This window comes from Lemur catta, chromosome 13, assembly GCF_020740605.2.
Source record: "Lemur catta isolate mLemCat1 chromosome 13, mLemCat1.pri, whole genome shotgun sequence".
Taxonomy (NCBI): Eukaryota; Metazoa; Chordata; class Mammalia; order Primates; family Lemuridae; genus Lemur; species Lemur catta.
Genome location: NC_059140.1, coordinates 78,428,950 through 78,456,379, shown reverse-complemented (window position 1 = coordinate 78,456,379; position 27,430 = coordinate 78,428,950). Strand labels below are relative to the sequence as shown.

Below are 27,430 nucleotides of genomic sequence, written 5' to 3'. Positions count from 1 at the left end.
AACCTCACGAGGTTTTAGTGTGGTGCTTTGTGTTATAGTTCATCAGACTTTTCCACACTTTTTCCTGTTGTTTCTGGTGCTCTTGTTGTTTCTGTCCACCAGTGGGTCAGGGGGATGGCCCCTCGACCGACGTCACGACTGGCAGGCAGAAGTGACTGACTCACTGTGATTCTAACTCAGGGTGCACAGTAACAACGCCCAGGGTTGAAGAACTCATAAAATCCAGTGCCCAACTACTCAGCAACTTTACAATGTAGACATCAAGGGAAAATTATGGAAAAAAATTATTTCCCCACCATTCTCTCTACCCTTCCTGACATTTGCACGTCCCTAATCTAAACTGCTCACATGGAACCCAGGAGAGAAAGCCCAGGACCAGCTTCTGAAAAAGGAGAGCTCGTTAGATACGACACCAAAATCACAAAAGGAAAAATGGTCAGGTGGAGTTCATCAAAACTGAAGTCTTCTTGTGCTGCAAGCAATACCATCAAGAAAGAGAAACAGCAGCCTACAGAGTGAGAAAAAATATTTACAAGTCATTTATCTTACGAGATACTTGTGTCCAGAGTATATAAAGGACTCCTATAACTCAATAATAAAAAGACAAATAATCTAATTTTAAAATGGGCAAAAGATTTGAATAGATAGACATTTCTCCAAGGAAGATACACGAATGGCCAATAAACACATGGAAAGATGTTCATCATCATTCACCATCAGGGAAATGCAAGTCAAAGCCACAGTGAGGTACCATGTCGCCCCCACTAGGCTAACTAATCAAAAAGACAGGAATGGAAATACTCGCACGTCACTGATGGAAACACAAAAGGGTGCAGGCACTTTGGCAAACAGCCTAATGGTTCCTCAAAAGGTTAAACACAGAGTCACCGCATGACTCAGCAATTGCACTCCTAGGCATATACCTAAGAGAAAATGAAAACGTAAGTCCTCACAAAAACTTGTACATCAGTCTTCATAGCAGCATCATACTAATGGTCAACAGTGTAAACAATCCGAATATTTACACAACTGATAAATGGATGAACATGTGGTATATCCAAACAACAGAATATTACTCAGCCATAAAAAGAAGGAAGTACTGACACATGCAACAACATGAATGAACCTTGAAAACATGCCAAGTGAAACAGGTCAGTGAGAAAAAGACCACATCTTGCATGATTCCATGCATACGAAAATGTGTCAGACAGATCTATAGACAAGAAAGTAGATTAGCGGTTGTTCACTGTGGGGGTGGAGCGGAAGAAGATGGCGATTAAATGAGAATGGATATAGGGGTTTATTTTGGGGGTGATAAAAATATTCTAAAATTGGTGGTGGTGATGGTTACACAGCTCTGAAGACACTAAAAGCCTGTGAGAATTACTTTAACAGGAGAATTGTATGGTACGCGAATTATGTCACAATAAAGCTGTTTGAAAAAAGAGAGCGAGCCCATCATGAAACCACGAGACACGGCATTCCATTTCCAGGTGCCCCGTCATTCCCCACTGCCCCAGGCCCCTCACAGCTGCCCCAGGTTTCCAGCCTTAACGGTAAAACAGAGTTCCTATTCACAGTTTCAAACACATTTTGAATTTGTTCCTTGACCCCAATGGTCCTTGAACATCCTGGAACCACAGGCACAAAACCAACGTGCCTTTCTGATATGGAGGCTCCACCAGCCAGCCCCTCCCACTCCCTTAGCCTCTGGTAATCACTCAGCTTTCTAGTCGTTTATTTTCTTTACAATTCTGTTTGACTTTCAAATCTCTACCAGAACTGGACCTCTGTGTAGCCAGTAGTCACTGGAATGCAACAATGCCCCTCCGACCTCCACCCACCCCTTGAAAAAAACCTTCCCAGACTCCACGAAGAACCAACAAAGACTTCTGGTCAAATCTTTTTTTTTTTTTTGAGACAGAGTCTCAGTCTGTTACCCAGGATAGAGTGCTGTGACATCAGCCCAGCTCACAACAGCCTCAAACTCCTGGGTTCAAGCAATCCTCCTGCCTCAGCCTCCCGAGTAGCTGGGACTACAGGTGTGCACCACCATGCCTGGCTGATTTTTCCATTTTTGGTAGAGATGGGGTCTCATTCTTGCTCAGGCTGGACTTGAACTCCTAAGCTCAAGTGATCCTCCTGCCTTGGCCTCCCAGTGCTAGGATTATAGGTGTGAGCCACCGTGCCCGGCCTCCGGTTAGATCTTAACACAAAAATAGTTATCACATGAACTTAACCAAAGCTCCCTGTTAACTGAAAAGAAATACCCACTGAACATCAGAAAAGAGGCATCAAAGGCCCGTAAGTCTTGGAAGCTGAGCTCAGACATGAGCAGGACCAAGGAACCCAGCAGGTAGGACCCAGTAACTTCCCAAATCGGCTTGAGGCAGCGTTTTTCCAATTTATCCCCCATTGTGAATATGACTAGAAGCCCTGGTCCTTTTTCCTTTTATCTCCTCAGAAAACAGACAAAAAAATATAAAAACTGCTAGCTTGCCTTCTGCAAAATCTGTGATCCAAGAGTTAAAAATAATGGTGTATTTTTGTTTTGCCTTTTTGAGATATAAAACCTTAAGCCTAGAATTCCCACACATCGATTTCTTTTATACAAAAACAGCATACAAACACACCAGAATACGAATTATGCACAGCCCATTCGTCTCTACCTGCAACATATGACCGCTTTACACGAGAGCGCCAAATCCAGGAAGCTCCTCCGGACTTCGAAGGACAGTGCGTACTTCAGGGTGTGGCCGTCGATGATGAGGGCCACGTCGTTTTCCTTGCCCAGCAGGTTTCCCAGGTCCGTGCAGTGCTGAGTGATGGCTGCCCTCGTGGCCTGAAAGAGAAGGGGGGGGGAAATTGCACTGTTGTGTGTTTAATACACCAAAATGCATCGAAACCAAATTAGGATTCAAAAGGAAGCTCCCTGAAATGAGAACACGCCCATTCTAATGTAAAATATACAAACAGTTCAACTTGGCACATTTACACATAAAAATCTCATTGGAATGCCCTCTAGGTCTGTTTTATGGGTGAAAACACCCTTGCAGCGAGATTCATTGGAAATTTACAGTAATCCCTTCTTTACACTACACATGCATTATTCTTGCTGCCCCTAGAATAGGAAACTCGATATAAATAAATGTGCTTTTTAGGAAAACACAGGATTAGTGGAACTTGAGTAGCAAACAACTCTCAGTTTGCAAAAGGCAACATTTAAAGCATCCAAAAGGTATGAAGGGATATATAAATAACACACAAGATTAATTTCTATTCCTGCTGAGATGGTCAGACCAAACCATTCTCGCCATGTATCACCAGGACAAGAAATGAGCTGATCATTTTCACATGTAATAGAAAGTATCTCATCAGGTTAAACTCCCCAAATCTATTAAAACATCACTACCAGCCTTAAGAACACCTTGGTAGGATGTTTATCATCACATGGAATTAAAAGCATAGCACCACTGTTAGGATTAAAGAAAATGATGTTCTGAGCTTCCCAATGAAGTTATGACAACCAATAGGGTATCTGGCTCAAATATAAGAAAGCAATTTTCGGTTCATTAAAAAAAAATCTGGTTTAAGTTAATCAGGAAACTAAGAAGTCTGCTGAAATTATGTTGTCACAGTCCTTTAGTTGTTAAGTTATATTCACATGCAATTTACCATGTGATAACATAAATTATAACCTTAAAGAAATATGTTTAATGAACAGTAATCTTCTACCTCTAGTTCAATTAAGGATTGGCTACTATCACAAAGTGAGAAATAGGTTCCATTGTCTCACTGTTCAGTTTTCATTCTCAAAAAGCAACTTCTGACAGTATCAGAAAGTTTTATGTAAGAAAGATGTGGTCAGGCGTCCTGGGGTCCAGGCTCAACTCTCCACCCCTACCTCTGTGACCTCGGTTACACTACTTAACCTCTTTAAACTGCAACTTCCTCATGTGTAAAATAGAGCTGAAAACACTTCATTGCACTTTTCTTGTGAACAAAGGAGTTAATCAGTGTAAACTGCTTAGCACTGGGCTCGGTACATAGTAGATACTCAATAAAACCCACTCTTCTTCCCCGTACTATTCATGAAGAATCTCCTACATCAAGGAAAATACACATTTCTTCTATGTCAGGCAGTGAACAACCACCGATAATGCCTTCTCTGTCAGCGTTACACAAGCATACGTTGTTTTGCTACACTTCACAGATAACTGCATTTTTCCATAAATTGAAGGTGCCATATTTCCAACAGCATGTGCTCGCTTTGCGTCTCTGTGACACATTTTGGTAATCTGCACAATGTTTCAAACTTTTGCCTTATTATTATATCTGTTACAGTGACCTCTGATTGATGGTCTTTGATGTTACTATTGTAATTGTTTGGGGCACCACAAACGGCACCCATATAAGCAGCTAACTTAACGGAAAATGTCGTGTGTGCTCTGACTGCTCCGCCGACCAGCGGTCTCGTCTCTCTCCCTCTCCTTGTGCCTCCCTACTCCCTGAGACACAAGAATATTGAAATTAGGCCAGTTAATAACCCTGCAATGGCCTCTATGTATTCAAGTGAAAGAAGAGCCACAAATGGGTTCAACTGAGCGTTTCATGAATCAAATCTATTAATATTACAATCAAGATACCAAGATGTAGTTATCGGAATGCCTATCATGTTCCCATGGTGATTTAAAAAAATGACCAAGAATATATGTTTCATGTTGTTTACCCTCACAAATCTTATGATACAATCAGGCTGACAAGTACACAACATTAAGAATGAAATAATGAAAATCTAATTTCCTCCTTATGGGCAGATTCTAGATATTCACCACCATTATACCTTAGCCTGCTCTGGCTCATTTTTGTGGTTGGCTGGAATGATACTAAATTATAAATTTGATGAAGGCAGAAGCTTTGCCAAGCTCTGGCCATTCTAACCCGTAGTAGGTGCGCAATAATGTGTTGAACTCCAAAAAATTGATGTTCCATGTTTTGACTCCTGATGTTCTAATACAACGTCTCTAAGAGATTATTTTCAGGTCTTGGGGGTCATCTCTTTGACCTCTCTGTGGGCTCCTCAGCCTTGCTGGGACATTTTACACCACGTTTTCCTTAAACATGATTGATTCTCAGTTCTACTTGCACTCCTCATCTCTTGGCCTTTTTGCCTTCAACCCCCTCTACTCCTGACTCCCCCTCCTGACCTGTTTTCCATCCTCTTCTTCCCTCCCTCCCTCTGCTGAGACTCACACCTTTCGCCTTTCAGATGGAAAACCTTTCCTACCACCAAACTCCTCCACATCCATCCCCCTAACTCCATCCCTGACGTGCCTCTAGCCTCTGCTTTGGTTTGAATTCCTCCTGCTTTCCATGCCCACTCAGCAATAATCTTTGATCAAACCCAGACGAGCTGGGCTCACCACACACATGTGGTGGAATATAGGTCCCCTCTGTGCAGTTCTCAAGCAAGCCCATCGAAGGTATTACTATCACAAACAGTTCCTTATTCTCAAATGGACTATGATTCAAGAGTCTATTTGTAGGGTAGTTATTGGGCACTTAGAATCCATTTTCCCAGAGGAACGATGTTACAAATTACGGTTGGATCCCAGGGCCTGTTAATGCCTATTTAGCCCAGTTGCTAAAATTTATACTGCAGTCTCTTATTTTAATAAAAAACCAATTACTGCACGTTACAATGGACTTAGCTGTTACGAGGGGCACAGGGAGTCAGGGCTGAGAGTTTCATTCCCAGAAAGATAAGAAACATTCCAAAATCCTTCATTAGAATTTGCCTTTTAGGCATTAATATTAAGCTATATATTTCCAACTTCTCATGCATGTTCTACAATTTTATTTTCCTTAACAATCAAAAACACACACAAATTAATGTCAAAAGTGAGCAACTGCAATGACGACTGTCCCCTTAGCAAAGTCTACCTTTTCCCCAGTTTTGTTCTGTTGTGAACCTTGCATTTCTTAGCAGGGTAAGGACCTGCCTTGCATTTCTAGTTTCTCAAATGAAATAATATAAACGCCACAGACAGCGCCACCCGGTGATCTCAGGAGGTGGCTGTGCATCTGATCTGCAGAGGGTCCTCGGGTTCATCTGATGGACCCTGAAGTCCGAGGCACAGAGCTGCTCATCCCAGTAGCAGGCAGGATCCAAAAGGCCATCCCACTGTTAATCAGTTTGGATTTAATGAACAAACCAGGACAAACAAAAATTTCTGGAACCTGGATGCATTTCTACCAATTTGCAGATGACAGGAGTCTTTCTTCAAAATTAAACAGCTCCAGAAACACTGGAAGCCGTCGGAACAGGACTTCTTAAACGCCGTAGTAGCAGCAGCTGCCTCAGCCCTCACTTTGATGTTCTGCAAATTCCGAGGGGCTCAGAGCTGACCACGCCAACAGCGGATGGTTCGAGTTTCATTAGCAACACCCCCACCAAACCATGCTTAGCCTTCGAGTGTGAGAGCAGACTCCCTTCTCCTGAATTAACCCTGGGCTAGTGAGCATCCAGTGAAAACGCTCATTCTCTAGCCCACAGGTTCAGTGCTTTCTCTTCCACCCTGCCAACCTACTTTTCCTGCCCCTTGCTGACCACGCCGTGCCTCCCTCCCGTCCTTCAGCTCCCTCGTGCTGCCCAGCCTCCCGCACCCAGGACAGCCGCCATCACCACTTTCCCGCCACTTTCTGTTCTTTTTACTATCATGTTCATTTCCAGTACAATCATGCCTCTTTCTTGACAGCACTAACAGTCTCAATGTTTTTGCATTGATGGAATTGGATGGGTGTAAAAGTTGGTAAAATTTAAAGCACAAATACAGCCAACCCATTGCAGGCTACCAGAGGCTGCCAAGCCTGAAACCGGAATCGTTACACAGGCCCCCGTGGCAGCTGCTGGGGGCAGAGCTGCCACCTTTTTGCTCTGGGTGTTGCTTTGCTCCAATCTAAATTATCCCTAAATTAAAAGTTCAGAAGTAGATAAGAGGAATCTCCGTTAAATGTGGAGTATTTCAAGGACTTCCAATATACTAATAATTTCAAGGAAAAGCGGATGGTATCTTTGCAAGCATGAAGCAAACATTTCCAAGAGATACTTGGCCTCTTGCCTGCAAGCACCCAGGCGCCTATCTGGGACCTCAGGTGATCTTTTTATCACCTCCCCATCATGTGTTTCTCTACACCGGCCATCCCTATCTCCCACAAAGTGTTTCCATTTCTGATAAAAAAAAAAAAATTCTTATCTTCTCAGAGTAAACCAACCCAATTTACTGAATTCACACTAGAATCTAAGCCGCTACAATAGTACTTCTTGATGTTGTTGTTTTTTGAGACAGAGTCTTGCTTTGTCACCCTGGCTAGGGTGCAGCGATGTCATCATAGCTCACTGCAACCTCAAACTCCTGGGCTCAAGCGATCCTCCTGCCCCAGCTACGGCTAGGGCTACAGGTGCACGCCACCATGCCCGGCTAGTTGCTAACTGTTGTGTTTTTAGTAGAGACTCTTGCTCAGGCTGGTCTCAAACCCCTGAGCTCAAACGATCCTCTCGCCCCCGCAGTATGACAGGATCACAGGCATGACTCACCACGCCTGGTCTTTTTTTGCTGTTAATCAGTTTACTGAGGTACAGTTAACATACAGTAAAGCTGACCTATTTTAAGTATACAATTTCAGTGAGTTTTGCCAAAGGTATACAGTCATGTAACCCCACTATAATCAAGACACAGAACACTTCATTTCCAACATCCCCAAAAGTTCCCTCCTGCCACTCTGCAAACAAGCCCCTCCCCTCCCCGCCAGCCCCTGCGAACCATCATCTATCATACTTCTGTCACTAGTTTTGCCTCTTCTGGAATGTCACATAAATAGAGTTTGTAGCCTTTTCTGTCTGGCCTATCCACTCAGCCTAATGCTTTGAGATTCAACCACTGCAAATGCACCTAGCAAGAGTTTATTTCTCTTTGCTGTCAAGCGTATTCCAATGCATGAATACACCAAAACTTGTTTATCCATTCACCCATTATTGTACATTTGTTTCCAGTTTGGGATATTATGAATAATTCTACTGTGAATATTCGTGGCTAGTCTTTCTGTGGACATATGTTTTATTTCTTTTGGGTAAAAAATCCAAGATTGGAGTTATCCAGTCATAGCATACACATAGATAAATACAGAGCGAGAATATGTTTAACTTTACGGAAACTGCAAGGCTGCCACCCAGAGTGGTTCTGCCATCTGGCTCCCCCAGTCACGGGTGGGCTCTGCAGCCCTTCCTCACCAAGCACTCAGGTGCTCATGCGTCTTAATTTCCGCATTCTAGTGGGTGTGGTTTTAATTTGTAATTCCCAAATGATTAACGGTCTTGAACATATTTTAATGCTTCATGAATGAAATGAATTTCTGTTTGCTGGGATTTCAAGAGACATAACTAAGCACAGTGGGATCATTCAAGTAGTACACTGGCGACGTCTCTGTGAAGGGCAGTAACAACTGCGTCCGTGGCTTGCCCTATCTAAGAACCTCCGCAGGTGGCTGGGATATCCTATTTTTCACTTTCTTCTTCTTTTTAATCTGAAATTCTAAAAATCTGCATTTTCCTGGAAATGCACCCCAGGTAGTGTTAAGGAAAGGTTCAGGAAGTGAGGGGCATGAAGAACTGGCCGCAGCTGTTAATGAGCACAGTATCATTTATAAGAAAGAGACTATTTATTCACTCAGGCCTCAGAGCCAACGTTTAAAAACTATCAATCACCACTATTTATTGAAAGAAAATCTGACTAACAGTTATGACAGGGCTCAAATCATTGAGGTTAAAAAAAATCCTGAAAATATGTACTTTTTTCACTTCTCAAAGGATATTAAATAGCAAGCCTAATATGCTTAATTTATTTTCTTCCCCAAAATTAGATTTTTTATTTTAGTGCCAGGAATCCTCTTATATGCTAGACAAATATATTCTTGAATAGCTGTGTATAGTAAGATCTTAAAAATAATTTATATGCTTTAAGAAGCATGTACAATTTGAACCTCAACTGTGGGTCCTTTTTGTAATTTTTTAAAACATGGAATTCCTCTTAAAGTAAATAAACTTATTTCTAAAAGAAAATTATTTCAAAGTGTGACTCTCTTACAAGAAAAATGCGAAATAAGCATTTGTAAGACATCGCTCAGCTATGTATAAAATGACTTCTCTAATTCCATAGAACAGTTGCTTGTCACACATTTGCCCAGATTGGATCTTTGGAAGTCAACTGCATACTTCAGGGACACAATGAATCACTACCACACTTAATATCATCACACTAACTAGGAATAATTTTACTGTGAACATAACAACCTTAGCTCAATAATTTCCTGACTTTTGGGGATTAAAATTTTTAACTTTAACATATCAATGATACAGCCAATGCACTCAACTATTTCCAAAGTCTCTTTGATTCTTGGAAGAATTATAAAGTGCCCAAACCAAACACAATGGGGATTAAATTTATAAATTAAGAACAAAACTGTTACAGAAATTAATTTCTAGACAACTAAAGTTTGCAGAGAGTGTTTTTAATTAACTGTGATTAAGTATGTCAGTTAAACTTTAGCAAAGGAAGACAGAGTGCTGTTAATCTCATTAAGATCTATATTTGGCTCACAATGACAAATATTAGTATCTGTTATGTCATCACAAGCAGCACATCATAAGTAGTGCACTCATTATAATTCCTGAACTACTTATTTGCTTGATGATAAAACCAGTTTCTTAAAAGACAAACTCAAATTTTTTGAACAAACTTTACAGATGCCATGTAAGAAAATGAACACAATAATCTCAACTCAATTATTTAATTCCATGACCCTTAGGGTTTTAAACTTTTAATTTTAATATTTCACAGACATAGCCACTGCCCTTACTACTTCTAAAGTCTCCTTGGCTCTCAGAACAATTATAATGTGCCTGGGCTGTATTTAAGCTTGTGCAAACAGCAAGGGAAGACGGTAAAACATTTCTGAAAGAGAACCAGTGAAGGGAGGTCATAAAAAGAAAATATTCCAAATGCATGGGTAGCAGCTGCAGGCTGTGCAAACAGGCAGTAGCCACGTGAAGGAAATGGGACCTCGGGCTCTCATTTGGCACCTACTGTAGCAAAGGCACAGGATAGAAAGGATTGGGTCTGAGGCTGCAGCTGCGTCTGCCCGGGCCCGGTTTGGGAAAGCACCTGTCCAGGGAATCCTCCAAGTTCTTCAATCAGCAGGGGCGGGGGGTACAGAAAGAATTATGTGGAAGAACAGCTGTATGCAAATCCTTTGCTATGTTAGGAAAGTATCTCATGTCTACACGGGACACTGTTACTACTTTTAAAACTGCAGATACTTGCTAAATGAGAGTCTCCACTTAGTAAAGGCAGTGGCATACTCCATTACACGCAAACTTTAAAAATAAATAACAAAACCAAATAAATATGCAAAAACTGTAGAAAACATCTCGTTTTCACCGGAGGCCTCCACGCTGACGACGGTGTGAGTAGCAAGTCTCATCTCCCTTGACACACACACCTGTCCAGGAGCCTCGCTCGCCGTGCAGAACCTGCAACCCGCTAGGGGAGGTGAGGCAGGCAAGGGCAGGCTGGGGCCCCCTCACCAATCTCTGTGCTGCACAGACTGGTGTGGACCCAGATGCTTACAGTAAAATACGGAGCGAGGGAAAAAACTCTGTAGTTAACCTTTCGCCAGTAGGGGCCTGTCACGTGCACAGGAGTCTAGAGGCTAGACAAAGAGCAACACTAAGACTCAAAATAGCCAAAGGTCACTGGTGTCTGCAAATTCAGGCAGCGTGTGTCCAAGGCCTGCAAGGCGGGCGAGCCACAGGCTCGGGTCAGGAAGGTGCTGGAGGGTGGGGAGTCCAGAAGGCCTTGAGGAGGCACTTGGACTTCATCCCGGAGCCTACCGTAAGCCTGTGAAGGTTTTCGTACAAAAACACCATACTTGAAGTTTTATTTGTGGGCGATCAGCCACTGGCAGTACGGAAGACAGACTGGAATATGGACCCAGACCAGCGAAGGAGGCCTGAGATGCTGAGAGGCTAACCTCTGACTGTGGTAACAGGGAACACCAAGAAACACATTCACAGAAAGGAATAGACTGGGCTTGGTGAATGGGCAGAGGACCAGAGAAGAAATGTGGGTGCACAGAAATGTGGGTGTCCAGCCGCATAGACAAAGCAAGCCGACCACCGGGAAAGGCCCTGGGCATGGTGGGGGATGGACAGGGCTACTCTCTAGGGACACGCTGCACTGGGTGACAGCCTGGTGACAGTCACTCAGACCATTATTATGCCCCCACTGATGTCTGTAAATTCTAACTGAACATCCGGCAGCCATCACTTGCTCTGTGTGGATCATATAACCTCTCAATCAATGTTGACTGAAGAATGGGAAAGGAACCATTTGGGTCGTTTCCTCACCGCTCCTCCTGGGTAAAAAAAGCAAACAAACAAATCGACCAGCAAACAGCAGGTGCTGAAAAAATGCTTGCCGCCTCTCGCTTGGGGAATATTTGCTGCTTCCTGAACTCCTGACCCCGGCCGGGGGGCACTGTGCTCCCAGCTGGCTGCGGGCCCTGTGCTGTCTTCTGCTCGGATACTCCCTCCCGCACGTGTGCCGTGACAATGGCCTTCTATCAAACTTTTCGCGAGTATTTGAGGCATCAGCTTGGTGGGCCATCCATACGTTCAAGGAGAAGTTACCGAACACTGATGTGAGGACACAGCTGTGCACAGAACTCCACATGCCCTGCACTCACAGGGCTGACACGAGGGTGAGAGGACAGACACTGAGCAAATAGAAGCAGAGCCCGGCACCACGAGTGGTCAGGGGCCGTGGAAGGAAGTCAGGCAGGGACTGGGAAGGAGGAGCCCATCAGAAGACTGGACACGGGGGGATTCGGTCAAGAAGACTGAGACTCACTGAAGGGCGTAAGCATAACTGTTTATTCGTAAGTGAGCAAGAGGTCCTGCAAGTTGATTTGAGTGGCGAGGAAATATCATCATTAGGTTGATCAGAGGTTAGTTATTCAGCCCATATTTAAAAAAATTTTTTTTAGCCACAATTTAAAAGCCAGGAGATTTCACATGAGAACTTTGATAGCCAGGTCCTCTTTAAACATTATAGCACCTGGGAGCTCTCGGCCCATGTTCCCACCAAGCTACAGCCTGTCGCCCCTGAAAAACACGTGCACGTGCTCTTGGCTTCGTGCCACCTGCCCCACGGCCTCCCCATACTGGGCCACTGGGCATCGCTGCACTGGGGTGGACTTTTTGTTTCTGTGGCCACCTCTCCACTAATAGTGGGAATGAAGATTACAAAGCAGCTGTAGGTTTTGGGGCTGGAGACAGGGGTCTGCTTGGAGTATCCCATCGTGTCCCCATCCCAGAGGCCTGCGCTGTGCCTGCTCCTCCTCTGAGCACCGTGTCCTGTCATTTCGAACAGGACACAACTCATCCAGCCTGGGTCTCATGAGGACTCTGCCCAGCGTCTCTTTGGGCTGTCGCGGGCTGTTTCCGACACAGGCACAGCGCCAGACTCCTCATTCCACCTGGCTGATGAAGGCTCAGCCTCCAAAACTGAACTAGTAATTTTGAGAGAACATATATGCTCCCAGATGTAAAAACCCAAAAAGCATCCATAAGAAAAAGGATTTCCTGAGGCGTCATTGCCAGAGCACTGAGCAGAGGAGAGGCCAGGGGGAGAACGGCTGGCCGCGAGTTCAGTTCCGGAGCTGGTGGGTTAACTGAGGAGGTTAACAGAGACATCAACACACTCTTCTTGGGTGTAACTCAAAGCCTAATAAACTCTTCCTGAGACAATTTTCCAGGTTTAAATTATTTCTAAAGTTAATAAACCCAAAGACTCACAGAGACCCAGCTTCACTCAGTATATACGCTACAGCATACTCCACCCTCCCCAACGAAAGAAAAACTGCAGACACCAGAAATACGTGGAAAATGACGTTCTGCAGAAGACCAGGGCGTCCCCAGCGCTCACAACTATGTAGAGAATGAAAAAGAGAAGCGGCTCTGTTTTCCAGACTTACATTTAATAGGTTCTAAATCCAGCACAGATTTGACCTTTGCTTTAAATAGATTTTCTTGGAGAGGAGGGAAGAAAACATTGATTCATCCGAGACTCCTGAACGACCTACTGTTCACATTACTTGAAATAAAGTCTGCTTTAAATCAGAATTCTTGAGACACAGAAATAAATATACCAAGAAGTTTCTAATTCTGTGCTTTCACCAACTGATTATTTTCATTCACAACAGTGGACGAACTCGATATGGTCTTTCCAGAAGGCCACGGCCGCAGAGCACAGGACACGGCAGAATCGCTCAGATCAGCGCGGCCAGGCTTAGACTTCAGCTTGTCTTGAGATCAACACTTTCCACAGAAAAAAATAAGAAGTATGTGAAATGGAGATGACTTTTCAGGGCTTTCCGAGGCCTATATTAATTTAGCAACATTTGGGAAATAAGGGAAATGTAGGTGCAAAATGTTTCCAGTAAGACTGGAAAAGGTTAAACCAGAACCCCTCAACACTAGGGTTGTTCACACAGTAAACTGGAAACACACAAACTTCCCACTCTGCTGCACTCGGTCATCAAGATCAATGTCAGAGACCCCCGGCTAACTAGGCCAGTCAATATTACTATCCTGGACCTAAGCCTTTTTAGTTTATTCTTTAGCAATCTCGTTTCCTCTCAAGGCTTCTGAGCGGTTCGCTGTGCATTTTAAATCATTGTCAGAAGACAGTTGGAGAAACAAAAATATAAATCAAACTGAAGTCTGTTTACTTTTTGCTTCTCTTTGGGGAAGAAATATGAAAATGGACTTTGTGTACCCTGTAGATAGATGACCTTGGGAAACCAGGCAGGTGACAAAGGTCAGGCTGAGACCCCAGGCAGCCGTAAGGTCTGTGGCCAACTGAAAAGTGTCTGCCCATGTAGTGAGTTCACAGCGCTATCCAAACGAGGCACCACTGCACACGAAGTCTGTCCTGCTTCATCATCAGCTTGTCACAAAATCAAGCATGATGAGAAACTCATAACAAAAACAGGAAATGTTCATACAGCACTTTTTTTCAGAACTCTGAGCACCACACTTCAACATGCTGTCACAAAAGCCACCCCTTGTAATTCCACGTCACGCCCACCTCCCCCTGTTGGTTAGAGGGGGGCAAAGGCATCCGGGCACTTCAGTTGAGATGAGAATTCATTCCAATAAAAAGTCATTTCAGAGCTCTAATGACAGGAATAAAATACAAATGTGTGACGGAAACAGTGAGAAAACCTACAGATGTATTAGCACACAAACACAAAGGCACGTATACAATCTAGTGGAAGAATATTACCCTGCTTCCAAATCAAGCATCTTGAGAACCGTGTGGGCCTAGAACACTGGCAGCCCAGAGGAGCAGAGCGGCCGCGGGGACTACGGGGAAATCATGCAGCCGCGGCCTCAGCCAGAGCCTCGCCTTGGCGCTGCAGCCGCCACAGTGCGATGTCTAAGGGCACTGTGTTAACACGAGGCTCCCCCCTTCCAAGCTGTGTCCTGGGCTATTTCATCCTATACGCCATTACTAAAATGACCTCAAATCATAATATTAGCAAGTCATTTTCCTGTTGATGGTCTTTCACTCTCTCTGTATGTGTTCCCCGATGCAATACGGAGAGATCCACTTAATGCTTCCTTTCTTGGTTTGTTTTATGTTTTACATTATTAGAGCTTTCAACCATTTATGGCAAATGACCACAGAATCTACCTCTAATTGCATGAAGAATTTCTTCTTGAAAACCCAAAGCAAGACTATTAGGTGTAAAAGAAAGCCATAAATATATGTGAAACCAGCCAGAAGGGAACTGGCTTCCACCGCAGGCCAGCCCTGAGCTGCAAGCCCTGGGAGAGTACTACCTCACAGGCCCAAAGTCATTTACCCACCTACTCGGGGTGGGGGGTGGAGAGTGTTGGGGGCAGCTTTAGTGTTGCTGTAAACCGATATGCACATGTGGATCCTCCGGGCTTGACTAGCAGTGCAAGAACTCTGGGGAAAGACATCCCGCAGCTGAGAACCGGGCTCAGCGTCCATCAGCCTGTAACCTAATCGCTCGGCTGCAGAGATCACCAAACGATGGCTTTCTAAGGAAAGTGAGCAGAGGAGCCTACCGGAGGGCCAGTGGTGCCCCGTCAAGACAAAATAACCCACAATAAAGAAAGTGGGGAAAATTACTCCTGCACGAGTTTTAAGAGTTCTCATGACAGATGAGGAGAACCCTGGCCAGTTAAAGCAGCAGCACAACTAGGAAAAACAACTGCCGAGAGCCTGCCAGGCTGCTCGGTCTGGAACGTGACCAGACCCCAGGGAAGGATCTTATTCCTGATTATCATCTCTCAGAGCCACAAGGTGTTTGCAGAGCAGGGTGGAGGAAGGATCTGGGTAACAAAGGAAACCCACGGGCAACCGTTGGAAGGTCGCGAGGACAGACTGGAAATGGAGTGTGGCTGAATGAAACGAGCATCCTCACCAAAGCTACGCGGCACATCTTACTTTAACAAAGAGTCTAAACTACAGACAATGGAGATCGAATTTTTTAAAAATTTTGCTTTTCTTCATCTATAGTTACGCACAGAAATGGATATGCAGTCGTTTTGCTTCTATTTGACACATATTTCTTCCAGGCATCAGCCAAGGACCGGAGCGTTCTTTTTGGCTGGGATCATATTCCAACACCGTCCCCCAGCAGGGACTCGCCACTCTACCAATCACGAGTGAACCAGACCACATCCAAGACAGTCAGGCCCAAGTCTCCCTCTGTCCCCGACTATTCTAAAAGGTACACATGAATGAACAAACCACTGAGGTTTCTTTCTTTCCCCACTATCTAAGACCATTGTTTTTACACATCTTTGGCAAATAAATCATTTGGAGATGTTTTCAAACAGCGGTTTGTTTTGTTTTGGTAGGGCATAGATAAAATGAGAAAAATGAAATACTCACATCTCAGAAGGAGGAAACAAACCTATCTACAAATTCATACTGGCCAATCTATTTCTCTTTTTCTACCAGGAGCATTTTTTTTTTTTTTAAATAGGAGTTGCTGTTGCTGTGATCTGCACTGGAGACTTCTCAGAAAGATTCCTTGCTAGCAAACCTCCCTGCATGGACTGAACGAGAGGAACCACCACCCCAACCCCGCAGCAGTCAGAACTGGAGGAATACACACAGCCCATGTTGTCACCCAAAATTATATACCTGTCAACCTCTTGAAGAATTACAAGCATGGGAAAATTAAAGTAAACACTAAGTGAAGGTTATACAAACATTTAATTCTTGACTTGATATGGGAAAAATCTTCTAAAACATTAGCACTAATTCCAAATTCATTTTCCTATGCAGAAAGAGTTCCAATACAACAAACTAAAGACATTCATTTTCATTATACCCAAACTGTCTAGAGTCACAGGAGGAAAAAGATACTCCACCGTGCACAGGGCACCTGGCCACTCCCTACACCCTCAAAATTGTTAAGTCTGTCTTCTAGGACACAGAGTTTTCTCTTTTTTTTCACCCCAAACAGTTCCCCAACCTTCAATAACTCTTTTATCCAGAAAACCAGCTAGAATTTCCAGTTTTCCTGGAGGATTTTCAAAAGGAATTAGTCACTCCAATTCCAATTGTTTCCCTCTCTTCAGAAAAATGTACTGAGGTGTATTGTCTGCTGAATTGCCTGCAGTGAGAATATTTTTAGGCAGAGAGTGGGAGGTTCATTGAGCCAATTCAGCCTGAGGCCCCCAGTGCTGTTTAGACGTACAGAGTCCCTTTTATAACACCTCTGAAAGAAACCAAGTGTCCACACCAAGTGCAGCCTAAACCCAAATGGCAGGAGCTGACAGGCCTGGGTTGCTGAGACAAACAAAAACACGGGTGTCAAAGGCACCCTCATGACAATGGCAAAGCCCTTCACTGACTGCCAAACAGGCTGAGTCCAGGGAGCCTGGTGACGACTCGGCCAGTCGCTGTGGAGGTGACACAACATTCCCTTCTGTTTTCTCCACTCCATCTCCCCGAGCTGTTTTCTGAGCCCTCAGCCCTCCATGGACGACTCACACCACCTTGGTCTCCACAGCCTGGTTTCCACTTCCCCTGAGCCAGGGCAGCAGATGCCCACAGGTGCCATAGCTAAGTACCACACGCTGGGTGTCTGGGGGCTAGAAGTCTGAATTCAAGCTACCGGCAGCAGCACGCTGCCTCTGACACCTGAAGGGAGAGAGACTCTTTCCTAGCCTCGTCCCCACCGCCGGTGACCTGCCACCACTTCCTTAGTGTGCAGCTGCAGCTAATTTCAGTCCGCTGTCCCGTGGCACTCTCCCTGTGTGTGCGCATCTCTTCTTGCTTAGAAGGACACCAGTCATCGCATCAAAGACCTGTCCTATTCCAGCATGACCTCGTCTGAACCAATCTGCCACGACCCTATTTCCAAATCAGGTCTCATTCTACAGGACTTGGGGTTAGGGCTTCAGCATATCTTTTCGAGGCACAATTCAATCCACAAAAGCCATGCAATTAGCACGGTCATGCCCAAGAACCTAGGCCCTGAATTTTCCCCCTCACCCAATTTCTGTCCCCTCATGACACTTTCCACCCACCCTGAACTTCAAGGACCCTGATGTTGTCCTGATCCCCTTGACCTTCTGTTATTTCTATTTTTTTTCTAATTCACAATCAACAATCCATGTTCTCAACTCCCATTTTCAGTCCACAGAGCATTAAAGGAGAAAGACACTAGCAAGCATAACTGGTCTCGTCTTCATGTCACTGACCTGAAATGGGCCCAGGATGGAACCTTGAAACCTTGACCCGGTCCTCTCCTGACCCTCCTGCACAATGACCACCTTAGTTTCAGAGCATTCACTCAATGAAAAGAGTATGTACAAACACTTACCGTGTGCTAGCAGGCATTTGGCTTATGCTCAGGATTCTATGGCATACAACGTTTATACAATCCCTAAGCTTACAGAATTGAAGTGTGTTAGTAGCATGAACAAGTAAACATGTGGTGCTCACTGTGGTGTCATGACCACGATAGGGGCAGGTAGGGAAACTACAGTTACCTTGAGGAAGTCCGAGGACCAAAGGAAGTTAAATCACTTTATCTGCCCCATGAGTCTTTTCCCAGCCTCCTCCTCCTCCTTTTTTTTAAGTCGATATGGCTATGTTGTAACAGTTTTATTTTGATTTTTTAAAAAAATCAGACTCTTGATTTAGTCAGGGCTTTGGGGCCATAGGGCCTTAGCCACTGTCATATTCAAAATGATGCATTTATTCAGGGCAAATCTTAATTTTCTCTGCCTCAGAAGCAGCTGTAGAAATGCCCAAAAGACTTTAAGTAATTTCCATCTGAAAAAACTTTACTGAAACCCGATTCCTTGGGCCAGAGCCGGCCTTCTAACGCTGCACTGTGCCTTGGTGGTCAAACTCTATCCTAAAATCTCCAACACTGCTCCCTGTGGTCGGCTCCCAGACCCAGCCTCAACCTTTCCTCTGCATTTACAATCAGAATTTCCTCTTGCCATTTTCTACCAGCATGTTCCAGTAGCACCCAGGATTCAGTAAGTCCAAAACAGAGGCCATGACCTCGATCTCCCATCCGTCCTTGTGCTGCCCCTCATGTAACTTCACCACCGTTCTCTCAGCCATCCAAACCCGGACCCCCGTCCTCCTCACCCTTCCTTCTCCCTCATCCCGCTGCCTTCTCCCCATTGCTTACCCGGTTTCCACATGTGATTCTTAAGCTCTGACTGGGAACCTTTCTGTGTGTTATCTCCCTAATTTTCCATTACGACAGCCTTCATCCATGTTCTCGTTAACTCGCGTGACTACTGTAAAGACGATCTCTCTGAGTTATCTTCCTGCACATTTCTGCCTACTGCAACCCAGCTTACCAGTAACTTGCATTTTTATAGCATGTTACAGCTTATTATTAAATGCTTTCACATACATCGCTTGTCATCCCCACATCAGGTAGAGTAAGAATTATTTATTCTCCTCTTTTATGAGGAAGCAACAGCCTTAGAGGTTAAGTGACTTCCCCAAGGTCACAGAGCAAGTGAGTGGCAGAGCTACAGTTCAACCCCAGGTCTGATTTCCACAGTACACTTCCCAAAGTCATCTTCCCGGTCACCTCCCGGGAGCCATCTCCCAGAGGTGACTGGCCTCCTCTGTCGGGCCCCACCGTCCTGCCCTCCTGCCTCATAAAAACCCAACCCACAGGGCACTCTCAGGGCCAGAGCCGGGCCGGGAGGGAAGTGCCAGCGCCACCCCAGCAGTGTTGACTTTGGCACCTGGGGTTTAGGTGATTCGCTCAACTCCGCAACTCCCCGGTGGGGCCTTTTAATTCCACAAAATCTCAGCAATACTCCTGGCCACATCCTCCACCTGCTGCCAGACCATCACCTCTACCTGCCTTCCTCATTTGTTGCTGAAATTACCACCTGAGGCACAGAAACCTGCTCAGCACTGTACTCCACAACCAGTCAGCTTGGTGAGCCCAACCCCACCCCTGCCCACTGCAGGCAAGAAATGTCTAATAAAATCCGTTAGTCATCAAGTGCTTTGCAGGTGCTAGGGACACAAAGCTGAAGGCCAGGTTCACGCCATCAAAACTACCTGCACCTCCATTACCGTATCCACCGTATGTATCCTCTGGGACCCCTGAGCCGTCATGAGTCATCATCCATTCACCTTAAACTTCTTAAATCCCTGCATTCTTGCTATCTTGTTATAAAATAAAATCTGGTTTTCTCTAAAGCTATCACTTGTCTCATAACCCTCTGTAATATCCTCTCTCTCTCTCTCTCTCTCACACACACACACACACACACACACACACACACACACACACACACACACGCATGCACCAGATCCCAGATCACAACACTGCTCTTCCCAAAATCTGCGGACCTCTGACCTCCATCATCATCCCTCTGAAGTCCACACTGTCCACTAACACCCTTGTTCCGTCTTCTCTGCAATGACTAAATCCACTCTGTCCTGTTCTCTTTGTGAGGACAGAGAAGACTGGAGCGGTCTGAATTCAAACGCAGGCTGAAGCCCACAGAAAGACACTTACCTGGATAAAACCCTGACAGAGAGCCCAGGCCACCTGTCTTCCCTGCTGCCCTTTACTCGCCGTATACTTCACCAAGACAAAGATCTCCTGCACCCCCCAAACTGAGCTTCGTACCCACACATTTTCCCAGGGCCACCTGCTGCCACCTCCTGCCTGGTCCAGTGCCACCCACTCTTCAGGAGGGAACTAAATGCGTCTCCACTACCATCACGTCTCCCATGAACTGCAGCACATGAGTTTTCCCAACCACCTTCTTTATTCTCTCTTTTAACAAATTAAAGTCACTCTGCACACATGGCAAAATCGGGGAGGCTTAGAAGCCAGGCCAAGGGGTTCACATGACATTTAACGTCTTAAAGAAACGGGAAACTGTTATGAGTCTAGACCAGTGTTGTCCTGCAGAACTTTCTGTGAAGACTGAAATGTTCTGCACTGTCCATATGTGAGTACTGAACACTTGAATTCAGGCTAATGCAACTAAGAAACTAAAATCTTCATTTTATTTGGCCCTGATTAATTTAAATTTATATGGCCCCATGTGGCTAGTGAAGACCATGGGGGCAGCAGAATTCTAGACTGAGTCGTTGCCACAGTGGAAGAGTTTTAACAAAGGTGAGTCTGATGGGGCAGGACAGAGTTAGTGTGGAGGGGACAGCAGGAGACCTCAGTCGGGAGCCCCGGCAATGATCTAGCCAGGAGATTCCCTTCCTCTGGGAAAGAGAAGAAAGATTATTCTGTCCTATCACCAAGGTACTAGGAAAAGGAAAAAAAAATGTGCCGGGAGTTTCCTAAATCCCTTCTAAAGAACAAGACTACAAAGATAAGATACTTTTTGATTGGGAATCTTAACTTGCCAAGCTGGGAGTGCTTTATTGAATAATTCTACCAACAAGAGATTTTGCTCCCTACTAATACAATTATACTTTCATCACGGCAAACACAAAAAACACTTAGTTCCAAAAGGAAAATATAAAAATGTAAAAAAAAGGAAAAAATCACTTGATGTGCTATCTTCTCCTTTCCACTTGGCAAAACTCAACTGTTTTGTTTTGGCACACATAGAACAAGAGCGTTGTGGGGAGGCAGGGCGAGGCTGGCGGAGCTGGGCGGGTCACGCAATGCACTCACTGCAATAAAACGTGTGGCCAGGACGACGCCTGCAGCATCCGCAGGCAGAGTTCACGTGTGGTCTCTGAGCTCAGCCAGACCTTGCACCTCTGCACAGAGCCCTGAGATGACGCGGTGACCCCCACACACACACCGACCCGCACCTCACGAGGTCTGAGCTTTCCCAGCACAGTTTGGGGAAGAGCCGCTGGGGACAGCAAGTGGCAACTGTCTACACAGGACGGGGAAGAACGATCCAGCTCATCCTTCCCCACATCCCAGTGAGTAGTAGGGACATTTGAGAGCTATCTATGCTTACAGCTGCCAAGTTCGAAACGTTATTTCCTAATTTGAAATTGCAATTTTCTCATCTAGACCACCAATCAGATCGCCTTGCTTGTAACCTGTCAGAATACTTATCTTTATTATTTTTAAAATACACACACATAATTTATTTGTATTTAATTATATTATTTGGTGTATATAATATAAAGCAAAGGGGGAAAGTACCAATTCAACTTAAACTGTCATTTTTTGAGCGTGGGAAGCCCTGCCTCGCTCCGGGAGCAGCGAGCAGGCCTGCCAGCGAGCTCAGCCAGCCCACGCACAGCCCAGGACAGGACTCGCAATCCTCTTCCTGACACCCTCACCCTCTGAAACATACTCATCACAGCAAAGCTAAAACCCAGATATTCCAGAAGATGTTTATACGATATCCTTCTCTCGGAGTCCTTTCCTGCATATGGCGGGACGACTTCACATTCTACCAAAAGCACAAAAGATACTGACCACAAAAGGTTGTGTCATCACATTTCTCAAAATGCTGAGACGAAACACTTAGAACTTTCCTGTATTTGCAAGCGTCTGAAAACGACTGGAGGTCGCTCTACACCGGCCTGATTTAATTCCGTCTGTCCTGTTCTGCAAGTCCTCTCTCCATGAGGCTCGATGTCAACAGCGTGAATGTGTACACAGGGGACGCCCTCTGCAGAACAGGAATGCTAGACGTTTTCAAGCACTTAGAGACTGACAACTGCTGAGCAGAGGCCCTGGAGAAACTCAGCGTGGCTCCACCCGGCCCCCTGGCATCGTGGGTCACACGACAGGAATCAGAAGAACAAAGCCCACATGGACATGACACCGCTGCCACTCCCAAAGCTCTGGCCAGCTGGGCCCTGAGGCTCCGCCCCGTCTGCTTCACAGGCTCACTGACACAGAACCTGAGCAACTGGCAGTACATTCCTGTGAATGATCAGAATGTAGGGACAAAGGGACAAGAGAAAGCAGGATGACCCCCATTCGGTTCGGGAATGCTCCCACGAAAACAGAGAAGTAAAGAGAAAATGAGAAACAATAAAGGGGTCTTCCTATAGACTGACATTCATTTGGCGACTGCCGTCTGCTTTCATGCCACTCAGAGATGGGACAGTGAACCTGACGGGTCCAAGGACTCCCTGGTGAAATGACCCTCTAGAGGCAAGTGGGAAATTGGACTTGGCTTAATCTCATGAGCAACTTTGCGTTCACTCCCACCCCCAAACCTGTCCTGTTTACTACCATGGTCAGACTATACTTCTGAAAAATTATTCAAGTTTCACTCTTTTGATGATAGCCCGAAAATGAGAGGAAATGTTGAGGATTTGGGGGTGGGAGAATGTGCTGAAGAATACTCTTTCCCTTGAAGTTTCCATCTCCTTGAGCTCTCCACGCCTGATGGGAATTTTATACCCTTTAGAGAAAGGAGGGAGGAGATGCTCGAGTCCGCTGCAGGGACTGTGACGCACCACACACCCCGTCTCCCTGCAGCGCCCACTCAGGCCCGTTCTAACACCCTCCAGCTGGAGAGGATGCACCAATGGCCACCAGAGACCTTAACGGCCAGTTTGGCCCAACCAATTCCAGAGACTGAATGACTGGTTTGGGGGCCTAAAACTGACTGGAATGGAAAAAACATATTATTTAAGGATAATTCATTAAAAGACCTAATTTGTATATTCACTGCATACAGTTGAAGACAGGAAAAAAGTAACTAAGGGAAAGCCATAGGTCCTCACAGAACAGATTTCGTTTCTTGGGGACCTATATCTGGACCCTCAATAGGAGACCTGGGAAGACATCATGGCCAGGATGAATTTGCTCCCAAAAGCCTAAAAAGGGACAGAGGTAAGTGTGGGGATGTTACTTTGGGCCAGAAAATGGAGATCCCTGAACAGTTGGATAACTTAAGACACTGACGCCATGAAGCCTCTAGATCCTTCTTAAGACTCATTCTTATGGCAGGATACAGCTGTGGTGTAACCAAAGCCCAGTGGGACCCACGGCTGCCATCACACTGCTGGGCTTCCTCTGCTGAACCACCCGCAGCAGCTGCTGAAGACATCAGCTTAAGGATGACTATGTAATTTTCACCAAATATTTGGTGCCACTTCACTTATTCTCCTAAAATTATTTTGCCCCTCCTGTCCCCATGTGGAATCAAGTCTAACTAGGACCACAAAGGCAACCAAAATTATATCTTTTGAATTACTTTTTACTAGTTCAGTGGCTAGCTTGCTTTCTTTCCATTGCTGTGAATCATCTTCTATCAGCCTAAACCATTTTCCCTACTCACTAACAGCTGTTTTGGTGGGATACACAGAAGATCATGATCAGGCTGTGTCTGGGGTAGGAAAAAGCAAGCTTAGTAGAGGAATAAAACCGGGTAGACAGGGAGCAATAAATGCCAATTTGTAAAATCTCATGAAATTAAGGTAAATTAGCCGGTAGGGTCATATGATTTTCAGTACCACATTTGTTAAAATATTTTCGACTTCTATTGCTATAATTACATGGGCATCATACATGACAGAAGGAGAGTAATGAGACCCAATTTCCTGTGCGGTGCACAGGAATGAGAGTCACTGCTTTGTAGCTACACCAACAGGTCTCTTTGCTACACCACGGGTAATCTCCTTGTAACCTATGCAGAATCTCTGTGGAGTTAGACGGGAATTATCAAACAGAATTCCACATGCATTTGTACGCGACTGTCAGTGTTCACTGGCATAACGTCTACAGCACCCTGCTGACGGTGCACTCCAAAAAGCACAGGCCCAGCAAGAGGTGGGAAGACAGCACCCCCTCCTCTCTCCTTTCTCTCCCACTCCGGTAGGAAACAGGCAAGGGTTGAATGGAGAGTCAGAGCTAACCTGGGAACCTTGGGACTTTCTAATCTAAAACATTATTCATATTTTCATTCTGAGGGAGGAAGCTGGGGAGATTATTTTCAGACAATACTGACCCTACACACTAGGAGCTGAACAAAGACACCCGACTCTACCCTGCTCACTTCCCTCTGTCCACCAACACCCTGTATTACTGAGTCTCCCAAAGCCTCCCAGACTACACCGGCCTGCCCCTCCCACCCTGTAATTGCCTTCTTCTTCCGCTGTGACCCAGTGTCTTCCGGTCTTAAATAAGCATGTTCACAGTCTTAAAATGTTTTAATAGCTATCATATGCCAGGGAGATTAGATTGAATATATTCTCATAAAGGCAGAACTGGGACCTACTGGTACAGATTCTGACCCTGTCCTAGGGTCAAACTCATCGTTACTCTGAGAGGAGTAAAGCCAGTGTCTGGCAACTGCCGGAGGCAGCTCCAGATATGCTACTGGCAAAACCAATTTAGAGAATGAAGAAAATAAATGGCAGTCAGAATTAGAAGTTTGGACATGAGGATAATTAAATGTCCTGTTTTTTTGTTTCATTTTGTTTTGTTTTGTTCTGTTTTAAGAAAGCACACATTTTAAAAACCAATTCCTTAGAGCTGTGAATTGACTTAAGGCTGGAAGACAGGAGGCACAGACTGCTTCAGACTAAGCCCTTACCGGGCACAGGCACAACTGTGCAATCACTTGTTAGTGTTCTTCTCCACAAGTTCCATATCCCCGGCCACATTTCACACATGTCGCTGAGACCAGAATGAAAGTCATGTACCAGGGATTGAAAGTCTGCCCCTAGCATCTCTGTACTTGACAAAAATAATACATCATCCCAATTCGGACCTATCCTTTTTTAAGCGATGGGGTATTGATTTGGCACCCAGGCTAGAGTGCAGTGGTGTGACCATAATTCACTGCAGCCTTGAACTCCTGGGCTAAAGCAATTCTCCCACCTCAGCCTCCTGAGTAGCTGGGATTATAGGCCTGAGCCACCACAACCAGCTACTATCCTTGTTTAAAAACATGTTTAATATTTATTTTTAGAGTTCATGGCCCAGGCTGGCCTTGAACTTCTAGGCTCAAGTGATCCTCCTGTTTTAGCCTCCCAAGTAGCTGAGACTACATGTACACATCACCGCACCTGGCTTTCACCTCCACATTCTAAAACACTACTCCAAAAAGTTGAATGATCTACCTATTAGATAGCTGGCACAGCCTGATCAGCTGGTTACTAACCTGAACACCAGTGCCTACCAGGGAATATTAACAGCTCCCCTGCCCCGTGAATGAACATGCGGCCTTCGCTGCTGCACCCTGCTATGCACTGGGACTTCCACCTGCCTGGGACCCCGCTGGCCATGGCCTTTGTTGCCCCCACTGCCTTGTACATCTGAGCTCTGGAAGAATTCACAGCCACACTGCTCCTGGTCTCAAAGGCTTCACCTCTGACACCACAGAAAATTATTTTCTTCCGTTCTTTAACATTCTGGGCCTAAGTGTAGATCTTCCTGACCATATGCACTAGATACTTTGTTTTGTTTTAAACATCATTCTTCTTTCAGTTAAAGCTCTCAAGCATCTAAGAAAACTGGTTATGTCACACACTACCTCAAGGAAAAAGGTATACATACAGTCACTAGATTCATAGGAGAAAATAAAAACCAAGTCTCATGAAGCCAGGTAGCAACAGGAATGTGGCCAAATCTTGCCATCTCTCTGACCCGCTCTCTCCTTCTCTCTGGGAGCTTTCTTTATCTTCTACCTCAGCTGGCTCTCTCTGTCCACCCAGTTTCGGCTTCACGTGACCCATCAGAGCCGAACCCACCCAAACTTCGTCTGGCTCTTCAGCCCCAGTAACCACAGCCCCCAGCAAGCACCCACTCTGTCCTGAACATTTCTCAGTGTTCTTAGTGGCACAGCCGGCCTGTGGGCCCATCTACCTCAGTACCTCCGTGGGCAGAACTACAGTGGTACAGGACAGGCCCCTCCTGACAGCGACAGCCACGGTCCAAATCGGCTGGGGAGGAAGGGCAGGATCGTGCAACCCAGCGCCTACACCAAAGAGGCGTGACTGACCAGGTGCGGTGGCTCACACCTGCAATCTGAGCACTTTGGGAGGCTGAGGCAGGAGGATCGCTTGAGCCAGGAGTGTGAGGTTGCAATGGGCTGTGATGATGCCACTGCACCCCAGCCTGAGGGACAGCGTGAGACCCCGTCTCAAAAAGAAAAAAAAAAAAAGAGGGAGAAAGGGAATAATGAAATCTCAAATATCGCTACCTTTTTATCTAATTTCATATTCTCTCCTACAACTTAATAAATGTTTAAAGCCTTTCAATCAACATACAAGTAAATCAATATTATAATTATTTATCTTCTATTTCTATAGCTTCTAGTTAAACTTCAGAATATTTCTCCTTTGTTTTGCCACAGTAACTATAAAAAGTTATGGCTTTGACAACGGTTTTGAATCATTGTGGTTAATAAAGATTCCTATTAAGGAAACCTCCAAAAATACCTACGTTGTCAGCGAATGGCTAGAACAGAGGCAAAATCTGAAGGAGTTCTGCACATTGTGGATTGTGATAAAGTTTGATAGCTAACAATTAGGTCAAAGATGCTTTATCTCTTTTTCTCACCAAGTAACAGACCTAGAACAAAGAGCATTCTAGTTCAGACACAGCAGTTGTTCTGCGATCCTTGAAATATAGAATTTGGGTTGGAAGCCCAGAGATCAGGGGATAAAAGCCAGTGGCCCACTTCACCTTCAGGGAAACACAAACGAAGATGGATTATGAGGCCATCTGAATATTACATCAGGTAACAAGGTTAAATTGAGGCATTCCTATGCTAGTTACTCAATTTCAAATGCAAAGCTGACTTGAAGAATACCTCTCCCGTCTGCAAACTCATAAATGAGACTTGCTCAGTAATAGAATAAGA

At 45.1% G+C, this 27,430-nt stretch overlaps 1 protein-coding gene across 2 annotated transcripts in view; it reads right to left on the bottom strand.

The window, feature by feature from the left end:
• Window positions 1-27,430, bottom strand: part of ATP8A2 (ATPase phospholipid transporting 8A2) — a 466,915-nt gene that overhangs the window by 248,810 nt on the left and 190,675 nt on the right. For both annotated transcript variants that reach the window (XM_045567137.1, XM_045567138.1), the window contains exon 25: window positions 2,670-2,842. In XM_045567137.1, the coding sequence (XP_045423093.1) occupies window positions 2,670-2,842 (173 nt within the window). The remainder of the gene's footprint in view (window positions 1-2,669; window positions 2,843-27,430) is intronic.